General features: G+C 40.6%; 1 protein-coding gene across 6 annotated transcripts in view; it reads right to left on the bottom strand.

The window, feature by feature from the left end:
* Slc4a4 (solute carrier family 4 member 4) overlaps positions 1-15048 on the bottom strand; it is a 321412-nt gene that overhangs the window by 20224 nt on the left and 286140 nt on the right. For all 6 annotated transcript variants that reach the window (XM_051170376.1, XM_051170377.1, XM_051170378.1 and 3 more), the window contains 3 exons: positions 13930-14091; positions 1972-2150; positions 839-911 (listed from right to left, as the gene is read on the bottom strand). In XM_051170376.1, the coding sequence (XP_051026333.1) occupies positions 839-911; positions 1972-2150; positions 13930-14091 (414 nt within the window). The remainder of the gene's footprint in view (positions 1-838; positions 912-1971; positions 2151-13929; positions 14092-15048) is intronic.

Below are 15048 nucleotides of genomic sequence, written 5' to 3'. Positions count from 1 at the left end.
TCAATCAACCCATGTTAATGTGTAACCTTTGAAATATTGTACCATGTAATGATTTTTCAAAAGTTCATTTCTAAGCCCAAAGTGGTGGTTCACACCTGTAATCCCAGCAATCTGGGAGGAAAAGACAGGTAGATCTCTGCAAGTTTGAGGCCAGCCTGGTCTACAAAGAGAGTCCAGGACAGGCAAGACACCACTGAGAAACCCTGTCTCAACTCCCCTCCAAAAAGAAACCTCAAACCAACAAAACAGACAAAAACAACAAAAAAACAAACAACAACAAAAACCCTATTCCTTTCTAAAGTTTTCCAATTAGCAATCAGTCATTCTCACTTCCCTTTCAGGATTAAGAGGCCTTCTGATTGAAGAAGAAGAAGAAAAAAAAAAAAAACAAAAAAAACAGAAACATGGTTATCATTTAAAATAGGGGAAAGAAATCCACAATGATCATGTGAATCACTAGAGCTCTGTGTCTGGCTAGGGCAGGACTTAGGGACCAGCAAGTGGACAGGATGGATAGATGACAAAGGGAGTGAGAGCATGTGTGGGGCAGGGAGGACGACAAGTCAGGTGGACATGGATGGCACTGCCCTTCCGTAAGTCAGAAGAGTGTTGAATATTGGTGATGTCAGAGGGTTTTCAAACAGTAACCATAAAATAACAGTGAGGGAAGGAATGCAGGAGTGGGAGGGAAAATCAAGGCAGACATTCTTTAAGTCTCTTTTCTAATTGTGCCCTGCTTCCATGTACTATGAAATCTTGCAAACACTCCACACTCATGTGTCGTGTTATCAGTCAATGTTCTAAAGAAGAGGAAGACATGAATGTTTTGTATATTTACCTTCAAGATGGGAGCCATGAAGACTGACAGGCCAGTCAGAATAAACACCAGGGTTCCGGTGACTCTTTGTTCCCTGAAACAAAATCCAAAGATCAGCCATCTAACTCCTATTTTCACAGACCTTCAGAGAAAGACCAGATCAGTGTTGGGCTAAAGCATCAAAAGTGTTGACAGAATGCACTTCAAATCTCAAGAATATCATATGAGTTCAACATAATTGTTAACTACCAAACAAATCTTAAAACTATTACAATGTGATTTGAACTTATGAAGAAAAAAAAAGGTTCTTCTAAAGTTCTGCTCCTGTCAGAACCAGGCAAGAAAAATCACTTGCTCTTGGTCCATCAACTACTGGCTTCTTTGAAGCCCCTTATTTTTCAAACAACTTGTCCTGTTGTGCAATTATACCTTCTTTCATAGGAGACAGAGATTACATTGTCCCGTATTCTAATTAACAAGCAGCTCAGGGAAATTTCATGAGTGCAATAAATCTCACCAGTCTCATTTCCAAATCTGCAACAACGGAAGTACTTTTTAACAAATATGATCCTCATCTGACACCCCCTGCCCCCAAGAAAGAATCACCCACTGTTGAGGCGTGGGAAATAGCTGTCCTCTTGTGTGAGCTATGCACCCTAGCTCTTGTGAGCAAAGCTTGCTGAGACAGAAACCCAAAGGCCAAAATCAAACAAAACACTCAACAGAGTACAAAAGTCTTCTAATTTAATATTTGTAGGGTCTCAAGTTCTTAGGGAACAGAAATGGGCTAGAATTCTGACTCCTTCATGGGATGCTGGAAATCATGGCGACTTAAGGGTTCCAAAGTTTGGCACAGCATGATCTACAGCACTCAGCTGTGTATTAAAGAAAATAAATCACTTGTTTATATTTTTATGTTGCACCATTTAATATTGCACTAATCAGAAAACTGATAAACTCTACAAAGTGAACTAAAAGTTATTAGCTATTCTTCCTATTAAAAAGTCCTTCCTGGAAAAGACAATTTAGGAATAAATTAACTGTCACCATCCACTTTTTATCCACAGATTGTGTCCACTTCTTTATGATTGACACAAAGATGTATACACGTGGGTTTTTTTTTTTTTTAGGGCCATTATCCTGTGACAACACACCTCACTCCCAGAAACTTTGGTTGTTCTCCAGGCGCAGAGGTCTCTGTCTCCATCTTCAGACTGTCGATGTGAGCAATGGAGATGACAGTAGCAGCCACGTACCAGGGAAGAGCCATGAAGGAGCAAACCACCATGAGGATGGCGACCCAAAACAGATCCAGGTGATACCCGGCTCCCTTCTGCAGAAACAAGTCACAGCACATGTGCAGAAAGCACTCATACTTGTCATCTATGGTTAGGCACAGGAACGATGATAAAGACACTTGATTAAAAAAATCCAAGGACACACATCGAGAAGGGACTTTCCCTTCCTCATAATACTCTCCCAGGGACAGACACCAAGCCCTCTCCTCCAGCACCTATGCAAATGCTACTCTATTATAATTCTGAATAATTGAGACCTATGCCCACTTCTCAGGATCTATGCATTCATTACATATTAACCTTTCTGCAACCAATTTTGTAACCCAAAAAAATGAAGGTAGGGGCCGTATTTGGAGAGTTGCTGGGACCATCTGATGAAGTAGCCACAACAAAGGGCCTCATAACACCTTACAAAGAGTGTAGCTGTTACATAGTAAGTGCTCACTAAGGGAGGAGCTGCTCAAAGTGGCGGTGGTTTGCATTTGCAAAGAAGCACACCATCTTTTCTGTGTGACAGAGATGGTACTAGGCGTGCATAGAGATCCCCCAAACAATCCTGAAATGGTATGTAGATGGTCACCTCTCACTTCTCGTAGCCTATGAGAATATTTGCTTAACCACTTACTACCCACCATCATTAGGACAAAGAATACTCCCCTTAATCAATATAGACTGATTTCAAACACCAGCCTATGGTCACAATAACATTTACTGGCTGGATAAATAGACAATGCAACAAAAGTTCTGGCTCCTTCACTCACTAAATAAATACTGTTCATCATGACTCCGGTGTTTTCCTGTGGTTATATTTCTCTGCTCTATTTATGAAGAAATCAAAGGCCCATACCCCCGTGGAGCCGGGGAAACTAGAGCTCTCCATTCTCACAGCATGAGGGAGTGGTACCAAGAGTCAGACTATGGCTGAGCCAAGAGAATAGAGAGGCTGGCTTTGGAAAGTGAGGGTGTGATTTACACCAGCAACCCAGGGCGTGTTATCATTCACATCCTGTTAACAGTTTGTCCGAACACTGCTCTAACACAGTCACCAAGATTTTACCCATGGCTTGCACACAAGGTCCATGGTCCCAGAGAATGCACATCAGGCAAGGGAGCTGACACAGAAGCAAAGGCATGTTATCATAAAGCCAGGCTTGACTGGGAACAGACCTCTCTGCTCACGAGACACATGTATAGAATCAGTTCACCTTAGGAATGCACAATTATGTAAATTGAAAGGTGAATAAGGTAGGCAAGAAAGAGGCAAACATGGGGTAGGCTGACATAAACTTATTCTATAATGATCAAGGAAGTAAATAAGATATATTTGGGCTCTCAATCAGGCAGGCTTTGTTCCAGCAAAGAATTGACTGGCAACTTAGTACCAGGCAGGAATCCAGCTGCTGCTGACACCTTTGTGAACAAATAAACAAATAAACAGAATTCTGCTCTCGTGGAATTTCCTTTCTATTGTGCAAGACAGTACTGAATATATATATCTAGCATCTTCCTTGGTAATAAGTCCCAAGAGGAACCAGAATAACTTGGGACTGCATTGGGAGTAAGATGGGATACCACTGGAGGACGTTCAGTAGCCGAGTGATCTGACTGCTATGTTCTAAGCACTGTGGTTACTGTGTTAAGGACAAATTGAATAGGGCCAAGGGCAGCAGGACCAGTTAGGAGGCAGATGTTACAGGTCATTTAAGAGATTATGATTATGAAGACAGAGATGGTTGGATTCTGACTGTGCACTAAGAATTGCATTCTCCTACCAGTGTGTGTGTCTACAATGCTGCTGCACGGCCATTCGGAATCTGGTTGCTGGTAGAAGGACCGATGTGTAGTGCCTCATCTTTCCTGGTTCTCGCCCTTGAATTCCACACCAATGCCACACTCAGCCACAGGAGATCCTTCAATGTGTTTCCCTCACTAATGCCTTCTGTGTCACTCCTCATGGTAGCATCTACCTGGCATACGTTCCACTCTTCTCCTTGGCTAGTTTTACTTAGTGAAAACTGAAACTGACTTTCATCTTTTCTGCTGGTTTAAGGACATTGAGTCCAGAGATGAAAGACCCAATGAATTTATTTCCTCAGGTGTCATGCAAGGCTTACTAGCAATGCAAGGCTTACTATGTCTACATCAATGTCCCTGCATATATTTAGAGATATTTATATGTCTCTAAGGTCTAGAGACATAATATTGAAAAGAATGAAAAAAGCTTTGCCAAAAGCTACTGCCACAAACTCTTTAGAAGCTGAACACTTACTTTATAGAAGTCTTTCCTACAAGCCATCTTAGCCATGCATGAAAGCAATCCTCTCCTAAAGGCTTGCCTTGGCTAGAAGTAACTGAATGACTCCATTTGAATGGAAATAAAACAATGTGCAAATAGTGGCGCCCTTAACTAAAAACTGCGAGAAAGACAGAAAACAGAAACACTCACAAATAGCATCTCCCCCTTTCCCCTCCCCATTGCTTCTGGTTTTTCTAGACTCTCTTGGGTTGAACAACAGCCTCTTTTCACTCAGTTCTCCCATCCCTCCTTACTGCTGCCAGCAGGAGGGTTTCAAATACAATCCTTCAGGCTTACATTCTATTCTTATCCTCTCCCTTCCAGTCTCAACTCAAGTCCTGCTTTTCCTTCACGAGGACCAGCCCCCCATGCTGCCGCCCCCACAGGAGCCCCTGTGGTACTCTTGCCCTGACAACCAATACTCTTCATAGACTAATCTTCAAAGATTTTAATCATGCTCCAACGTTATAGAGAATTTTGGGTGACTGTTCAGGCAGCAAATTGTCTATGTCATTTTCTTCTTCTTTTTTTTTCTCATTTTGGAAGCTGCTAACTTGTACTTCTGGTTCACCCAAGTAATCAAGTTTCATTCCTTCTCAGGTCTCTGATGGGGTTGAAGAGCAGATAGCTTAGTCTTAGAATTAACCTTAGCTATTTAGGGCTTAAGCTGTTTTTAGGTCTAGATAGATGTTCTAATTTGACAGAGATGAGATATGATGGATATTGATTCTCATTCAGAGTTTTGGAATCACCAAGATAGGAAGGAAGTTTTCTACAACGTTGCCAAATACAATTAGCCAAAAAACCATGAACGTAACATTTATATAATTCCTGATTGTTTTGTGGTTCCTCTTGCTATATGTAACTTTTTATTTATGTGTAATAATATAAATGTATATGCCAAAAATATAATATAACATAATATAGTATAATATAATATAATCTTCTGGGAAACAAACAATTAAACAAACAAAAAACCCATTTTAATGAATGTGACACTTCCGTGATCAAAACCTTTCAGTGGCTTCCAGTGTTCACTTATAATACAATAATAGTGAAAACTCAATAGTATAAAACCACCTGTCAGGATATATATGAGCATTTATTCCTTATACCCTGGCCAACTTCTAGTAGTGTCTGGAGATATTTCTTGGTATCGTAACTTGGGAGAAAGGGTGCAACTGGCAAGCCAGAACAGAGACCAGACCTACATGGCTGCCAGTACACAGGACAAGCACTGCCAATGGGACTGTTCAAATGAGCACAAATGTTGAAGCTAACAAACCTCACGTTGTGAGATCTGAGTCTACTACCTTTGACCTCAACTTGAATCACTTGCTCCCCTGGCCTGCTCTCTGCTTCTTGATACAACAGGCTCCTTCTCTCTCTGGGGCCTTTGTGTGGCAAACTATTACGGAATAAACATATACTGATGACTTATTCTGTTCTAGGCCCTGCGTTTGATTAACCAATGAATAAGACAAGCAGCCGTTCTTACGGAGAACGCAGGTGATTAGCTCATCAGGCAGTGGCAAGCGATCTGACACACATGCACACGTGCAAGACACAAGGCACTAAGTAAGAGGGCTCAGCTCAAACCTTGATGTGTCCTTTAGGAAAGAGACCAGACATTCAAACAGTTTTACCCTCAGCGGCCACCACATATATTTGGCATATAAGAAACAATTTAAAGATGTCCTTGAGTTCATGACTATAAACCCAAAGCATATCCTACCTTCTGAAACTGCAAAGTCGCTTAAGCACAAACACACTGTTTCTTTGAAACAGCGTATTCCTCGCTAACGCAGAAAGGAAGTCATTTAGGACTAAATCCGCAAAATCAAAATAAGACTAGAAGCCTAATGTGCGTATGCTATACAAAGATGTCAAGGTAGGAAGAGTTAGGAGCAACACACAAATAAGGGGTAAACGTTTATCATGCTACAGGCCTACAAGGTGGAGTCACTAAGAACATTCCACCAAGAGGTCATGACGGGAGCCGAGGACTCAGATCCATGTGGAAATATCAATGGACTCTAAATGGAAATGTATCTAAGTTTGGAAAAGATACTAAAAACACTGAGGAAGAAGCGGTGGTGTGCGTCTCATCTAAATGTGGCTTTAATCCACGTAAGCAGCCACAGATGGAGGAGCGGGGATGGGCTTGCACCTTCTTCGCGTATTTATTGAGGCTAATATGGAATCGGGGTGGGCCACATAAAGGCTGGAGGGAAGAACAAACCATGGGCCTTACTTTGAAAACATTTTGGCTGAGATGAAGTAATTACACAAAGCACTGTATGAGCTATTATGTGACCCGTGGCACAGAATAATATAAATCACTAAGAAAAAACAAAACAAAACAAAACAAAACAAAAAGCAAGGACAATAAAATTTACATTAGGGATGAAGGCAGTTAACGCTAGGAGTTTATATTTAGAAATGCTTCAAGAATGGAGCCGCTTTTGATGAGCAGCAATGACTGAGGAGTGAGGAGTGGGTCTTCCCAGTCACGGGACGGCAGACCTGTGAGAACCAAGAAACCCAAAGGCCATTTGAGTAGAGTACTGGCCGACACATTGCGACAAAGTGCTTTAAATCTAGATTGAGGTTGTTTCTTGAGGTTCTTTAAATACCAGCCTGAGAAAAACAAAACAGTTAAGATGCAAAAGTTTAGACAGCCAAGGTACTCTAGACGTAGAAACAACTTGTAAGAACGTCACCTCAAAAACAAAAAAATAATGCGGTTGATGTGAAGTGAGAAAGACTGGTTAGTATGCTTCACTGGCTAAACTATTACAAAAATCTAGTTTGAAATAAGAGCACTAGATCCAAAATTATGATAATAGAGACATAAATGAAAAATACAGAGCAAGATAAAGTTTGGGAATTTTTTGGGGGGGTTGTTTTGATTTGTTTTTTGAGATAAGAGTTTGAGAATTATTATTTTTTTAAATATACAGTGAAAATACCATGTTTAAATTGTTTCACCACAAAGTATATCATAGAGAAACAACTGCCAAAACGATCTGATGTATATCTCTAGGTGTCTGTCCTAAATGATTTCTGCCTCCTCCCCGAGGCTCTTGAAGTCACTGTTTTGGAAGGAGTGCCTCTGGCTCTGCTGTCTGAAGGTGCTGTGCTCCGGCCTCTGACAATGACTCAGGAATGATCTCAGAGAAGTACTTGAACTTGATGAACCTAGTTTGCTTTTGAGTTCTGTGCAGGTAGGATGAAGGGCATCACTAACAAAAATGGCCCCAGACATCCAAGAGTCTCGGTGTTGCTATGTCAACATGGGGTTGTTCGGCAGAGCGGAAAGGTGGGTGCCATCTCAGAAGCACACACAATTGCTTAACAAAGATGCCAAGCAAGTGCCACCCGACTCGTGCAGCTGTCGACACTGTGGGGCCTCCATCACCCTTGTCACCTCAGGTTTCTCTTTTGAACTAAGTTCCTAGCATTTAGCATCTTACATAGTGTTAGGCAGAATCTCTGATTTATAAATTCCACAGCTCTCGTCTCCTAGCAAACTGAGAACAAAACAATCTCCTGAGTGCATAGCCTTTGATGCATGAAGAAATGTCACTGGTGGCATTTGATTTGTGACAAATGACTGGCATTCACATCATTGCCATCATTATGAAAAAAAAAAGTTTCAAATAAACAATTCTAAAAGGGAAAGAAACTCATTTTTGTACATCTATCTCCCATTTTCAGGGCAAACACTAACACTCCCAATTTTCTAATGTTTCCTGAGGCACAGAGAAATAAAATCCTCTATTTTATCAATCCCAAATATATTTAAATTTAAATTTGGAATTTTATCAATTAGAAAATTTGAGAGGCATTGAAGGACTAGAAACTCAATCACAAACATTCTCAGCAAATTTTTTTTTAACCAATGACAGATTAAAATTTAAATGGGGTTTCCAATATTTTCATATTAAAAATATATTCATCAAATTTTATGTTTAGCCTTTCAATAAACAAAACTCAAACCATTCCTAACACTAAACAGAGTACACAGGGAGCCTTGCCTCTCTCAGTCTTGCCAATGGGTGCAATGCCAGATGAAAAAGAATCTCCAAGGAAATTCTTTTTTTTTCTTTTTTTTTCCTTTTTTTATTATTAATTTACATCTCAGTTGTTAGCCCATCCCTTGTATCCTCCCATTCCTCCCTCCCTCCTGCTTTCTCCCCTATTCCCCTCCCCTATGTCTGTGACTGAGGGGGACCTCCTCCCCCCTGTATATGCTCATAGGGTATTGAGTCTCTTCTTGATAACCTATTATCCTTCCTCTGAGTGCCACCAGGCGTCCCCATCCAAGAGACACGGTCAAATATGGGGGAACCAGAGTTTGTGTGAAAGTCAGATCTCCTTCTCCACTTAACGGTGGAGAATGTCCTGTCCATCGGCTAGTCTGGGTAGGGGTTCGAAGTTTACTGCCTATATTTTCCTTGGCTGGTGCCACAGTTTGAGGAGGATCCCAGGGCCCAGACCCGCCTGTAGTTTTCCAGGACCCTCTGGATCCTTCTATTTCCTCATTCTCCCAGGCTTCTCACACCTAAAGTCTCAATAGGATGTCCTCCCCTCTGACCTACTTTCCTGGTAGGTAAAGTTTTTCATGGGGACGTACCCTTTGGACTAGTGTCTCGATATAAGTGAGTATATATCATTTAACTCTTTTTGCTTCTGGGTGAACTCACTCATTATGATAATTTCTAGTTCAATTTCGGAAATTCCTTGTTTTTAATAGCTGAGTAGTATTCCATAGTGTAAATGTACCACAGTTTCTTTATCCATTCTTCTACTGAGGGACACGTAGGCTGTTTCCATGTTCTGGCTATTATGAATAAGGCAGATATGAACATGGTTGAGCATATGTCCCTGTTGTGTGGTAGTGTATCTTCTGGGTATAATCCAAGTAGTGGAATAACTGCCAAGGAAATTCTTAAGCACAAACCTGCAATTGACTTTGTGACTAGAATTCACATTACCTATATGGCTTGGAAAAGCCCAAGCTTAAAAAAAAAAATGAGTTTAAAGTGACTGTGGCTTTATTCTTTGCCCCTACTCCTTTCCCCCATGTATGTGTATACGTATATGTATGTGTGTGTGTATGTATGTATATATACATATGTTATGGGGTGAATGGACAGAGAGAGAAACGGATGAATCATGTGCTGCTATTTTTGTTATGAATGTGGCTTTGCCCTTCTACAATTGAAAATGGATTCCTTCCCCACCCCTCAGAATGAGTGACTATGACTTGGTCAAGTAAGGAAGCAAAGCTGAGAGCTGCAGATGTAACCGGATTTTTTTTTGCAGGGGGGGGGATTATCTTCTACTTCTTAGCTCATGGAAATCCGCTGCCATGGAACAAGTGCAAACAATGGTTAGCACGCTGAGAAGTTCACGCCCATAGAAGGACTCTGGGAGATAAAAGACTGTGTGGTAAGGTGAGGTGGCATTCAGAGAGACACATACATCACATATGTGAAAAGATGCATGAAGCATACTGCATGGAGGAAAAGGACAGAAAGAAGGCAGACAGCTCATGGGAAAAGCAACATGCTACAACATGCTAAACACATGAGTCAAGTACACAAATGAAGAGGCACGCATGGACAATCAGCCTAGCTGAGATCTGAGGCGATCCCATCCAAAACTAACACCATTTCCAAAGAGACCTCAAGCAAGAACTGCCCTGCAGAACCAGTGAACCCACCCACAGAACAGGAGCTGATAACAGTTCGTTTCTGTTGCTGTTTTAAGCCACTGAGGTATTCAGTGGCTTGTTAATGGCAAAACAATGCTATAGGAAGAATAATAAGCAACTTTATTGTCCTGAACAAATTTCAAAGGAAAGAAACAGAGGGGTGAAGAGAAAAATCTATACACCAAAAGTCTACAAATATTTTAAAATCATAAATATGCAAATGCTAATTGGATCCTGATTTAAATGAATAAACTATACGTTTAAAGTTTATTATATTGGGCTGGTAAACTGCTTCTCATGCAAAAATGAGGACCTGAATCCAATACCCAGATCCCATGTGAAAAACACATGGCAATAAGCACTTATGGCATGCCTACAACCTCAGCATTGTGGAGGCAGAGACACCAGGCCCCTGAGGCAGGCTGGCTAGCCAATCTCCCTTTGCTGGGTGAGTTTTAGGTAAGTAATAGATCCTGTCTCAAAAAAAAAAAAGTGAGCACAATAACACCAGGGGTTGCTCCCTGGCTTCATGACCATCCTTACACACAGAAGCTACACATACATTCACACACAACAATATATAGTTTGCTGCATTTATAGAACTTTTGGAGGCAATATGCACTGAAAACTTCGACAGTGGCGATTCTGTTAATATTTTTAGACTTGCATGGCAGCTACGTTTTGAAGAAGAGGTCTTCCCTTTAAAATGCATACTGTATGTAATTTATGGGTGGTGTAAGTACGCTGCCCAGACTTTAAGGTTCGAAGATGAACACGGAGTACAAGGGACACAATGTCGGTCACAAGTCGATAGTTAATAAGGGGATATCTGGGAGTATTCTATGACTACTTACTTTTTATATGTTTGAAACTTCCCATAGCACTGCATAGATTTTTTTAAGGATAAGCAGAAATGACTCTTTTTTTTTTTTCATGTAAGTAACATGATCAAATGCCTTCCTAAAGCAATCAGAGCTCCCCCATGACACCATAAATGGTTTAGTTGACTTTTCAAATCAAGGCTGACCACTAACTTGCTACATAGCTGAGGATAACTGTGATATATTTCACAGTATAAAAATTAAAGTTACTAATCAAATGATTGTATGTAGTGTTACCAGCGACTGGGGCCCTTTTGAGTTTACACATGATTCCTTCTAATACTTCTGTAGTGAAGTCTTAAGGAAATTAACAAAGTATGTTTTATTGGTTTCTAGTGAACAGTACTTAAACTCTTGTGACAGTCTTTTTAAAAGTCACTTGTAACGTTTTCCATAGAACAATATATTTATAATTTTTAAATATTCCCAATGAGAAAAAGGCCCACAAAGAAGCATGTTATGTTTTTGCTTCTGCCCCATTTTGTAACAAAATGAATTGTTTAGGGGGAGAAGAATTTAGCATACTTTGGTAACATCAGATTCTAAAACCAAGGTTTGAGGGTCTAGAGAGATGGCTCAGTGCTTACGAGTCCTTCCGCTTCTCTTCCAGAGAATCCAAGTTCAGTTCCCAGTCCCAACCATACAACCTACGACTGCCTGCAACTTCATCTCCAGAGAATCCAATGTTTTTCTGACCTCTCTGCAGTCACACACACACACACACACACACACACACACACACACACACACACACACACCACACAGGGAGAGAGAGACAGAGAGACAGAGACAGAGAGACAGACAGAGAGACAGAGAGACAGTGATAGAGAGACAGAGAGACAGAGATAGAGAGACAGAGACAGAGAGAGAGACAGAGAGACAGAGAGAGAGACAGAGACAGAGAGACAGAAAGAGACAGACAAATCAAAGCAAGATGGCAAGAAAAAAAAAAAAAAGAGTTGCCTTCACTGTGCTTCCTAATTATTTGCTCATAGAATTAATGTGTTAAAACACGAGACCCAGAGCTGAGCACTGTAAAGCATTCCAGGGAAAGCCTGGGAGCAAGGCACAAACACATTAGCAGTTAAACAACAATCTTCAAATGGAAACTGTGTCATCTTATCCATTCATGTGTATAACACACACACGGCCATTGTAACATAAGTTTCAGCAGTTCTCCTAATTCAAAATCAGTGCCTTATCCTGTATCGGTGACGACCTCAAGGTTTTATTCTGTAAGGTTCTGCTTTCTGGCCTTCGGCATTCACTGTGAGTAAACGTGGGTAATTCTCATGCTTCTGTAATTTCCGTTCTATTGAAACACAAGCCAGACACCTTCACGCCTCACTTCCACATCACTGAATACGCCGGCAAACCACTGCATTCCAGACCACTGTTTCCCTAAGGATTTCACCGACCATCCAGGAAGCTTTCCTCTTGAGTGCCCTCCGTGCCAACGAAGTGACCAACCAAGGTGAGGCTTTCCACACCCTGGATGCCTTACCCAGAGCACGCTTCAGGAATGAGTCACACGCTGTGTGTGTGGTCACTGCTGCTTGCTTTGCACTCCCTCTCCCTCCGAACCTTCAAAGCTGAAATGCTTTTTAATGAAAGCGTTAATATTTTCTGAGATTTATGAGTTATGGGATTTACTTCTTTCTCACCCTAATCCGTGGTTCTAACCAAGAAGGTGGATCGCTGTTCTTACTCATCTGCCTGGTGTGTCTCTACAGTCGAAGGCATTGGTGTCCCAGGATCTTTGCTATGCCCATCCTTCCTGAACTCATTTTTGTGATGAACTTTCCTGGCTTCAGATGTTATTCTAATACATTTCCCTGTTTCTCTTATACAGTGATTATGAAAAGATAATGAGTTAATATATAATACAAAGCTCTTTCAAAAGAACCTGATTCATGGGAAGCACCCATTAAATTTTAGTTCTTTTTAACATTATTATTCATCTCTCATCCCTTACGTGGTATTATTTAAATCTTTGTGATTTAAGTGACCTAAAATATCACTAGATAGGGAGAAAAACTATGTAGTGTATTAACAACTTAGGCAGTCTCTTGAAAGAAACCCCATACTACTAAACCATTTTCTTTAGGTTCATGACAATGCCACTAAACCAATGTTTGCAAACCCCCAATATAAAAATAAAAACTTTTCTCAATACCTTTATAATATGTAATATCCTGAGATAAATATTTTAGGAAGGAGGGAGGAGTAAAAATGCTTACCACAGCTTGTGGTAAGTGGATATCTGAATAATGTTTAATAATAAATCTTTACTCATTCTCAGCAGTAAGCATTGATGTGATTAAAGAGATGGAAATGGCAAAAAAAAAAAAAAAAAAAGGTGGAAATGGCAATTAGTCTGACCTGATCTGGCCATTACATACTGTACACACACATATGTTTCAAACTGTCACATTAACCCTGTAAACAGATGCAATTCATTTTCTGTGTAAAGTCACAGGGATAGCACTCAGGACCTTGTAAAGCAGATGAGCACTTTATCGCCTAGCTATGCACTGCCCAGCTCATAAACAAAAACAAAAACAAAAACAAAACCTTTCTGGAAAAGGAAATCAACTGCATTTATTTAATTAAACCTGATTACCATGTCTTCATGAAGGATGGTTGCCATATTTAAATCAGAAGTGGGAAGACAATGAGCACACCCATTCCTCGATGGTGACATGTCTTCCTCCTGTTTAAGTGAGTGCACCTGAGCCCTGAGGACCTTTGGGGGTGGGGGTGGGGGTGGGGAGGCGATCTCTGTGTGACTTCGCATTATGCTATACGGCTCTCAATGACGCTCACTTGCTTTGGAATCAATAGATCCTACCAAGAGCTAAGAAGACCATGGATGGCCACGGCGGGGGTGCGGGGGCCTTTGTATGACCACTTACCTTGAGCTTGTGCTCTTTCCTGTTCACAATCACAGCCGTGATTTGCTGGTCCATGAAAATCAGAATGGTAACTAAGAGAGCCGGAATAGCAGCAGCAAGGCACACCCACCAGGGGTTCCCTCCAAATGGTGGGACAAACCAACCTCGGTTAGGACTTGTTGGCTTAAAGCAAAGAGATACACATTTTTAGGACAGTGTTAACATATGCTACATGGTTTTTAAAAATACAATTTCTGGAGGGTCAAGTAGAAATAAATATAGCCTGGAGAAAAGGATTATTTAACACAAGTCTTCCCTAAAGATGCTATTTTTAAGATGTTCATCAAAGGAAAGGAGATGAAAAATATGAGTTATTGGAAGAGAAGGGGGTGATATTTTGAATACATAGAATTATTTAACATAAGGCATCTGATAGAAAACAGCAAAATTTAGTATTAAGAGACATAGAAGTAAACCCCAAATGAGATTGTCTAAGAAGCAGCAAAAAATTAAAAGCCACCATGGATCTTGTTTGAATTGTAGCAGTTAACAGATATTGTCTCTACTCTTGCCAAATAAATGGCTTCATAACACATAAAATTCTATTTTACATGGTATAATTGAACTAAGTGAAATGTTCAGATCTCTTATTTTACATAGGAAAATTATCCAGAAGTGATTAAATGTACAGAGCTGTGTCAAAAGACCAGAAAGAGTTGTCATTTTCCAACTTTCAGGAGAACATATATGTCTGTCACAGAACGAGAATGTTCTATGCTATCTCTTTCTTTAAGAAAAGCAAATAAATGTAAACATAATATTACTTACAAGTTTGTTCCTCCCTTTTTCTCAAGACAGGCTCTTATTTTATAGTCTAGGTTGGCTTGAAATTCCCTATGTACCCCAGACTGGCCTCAAATTTGTAGAAATCTCCCTGTCTCAGTCTCTTGAGGGTTGGGCTGGTAGGCATAAGCCACAAACCCTGGATGCATGTTTCCTTTCAGTTTGCTCAAAAATCCATCCTGGAAACAAAACCCACTTTCAAATACCCTATACCATACTTTGTGAGCTTGTAGGGCAGGACATTTCATCCTGCTCACTAAAGCATTTCAACCCCCTCTCCCAGGATGGAGTCTGGCT

This window comes from Acomys russatus, chromosome 28 (genome assembly GCF_903995435.1).
Source record: "Acomys russatus chromosome 28, mAcoRus1.1, whole genome shotgun sequence".
NCBI lineage: Eukaryota > Metazoa > Chordata > Mammalia > Rodentia > Muridae > Acomys > Acomys russatus.
The sequence above is the reverse complement of the archived record's forward strand: the minus strand, read 5'-3'. Positions and strand labels throughout refer to the sequence as shown.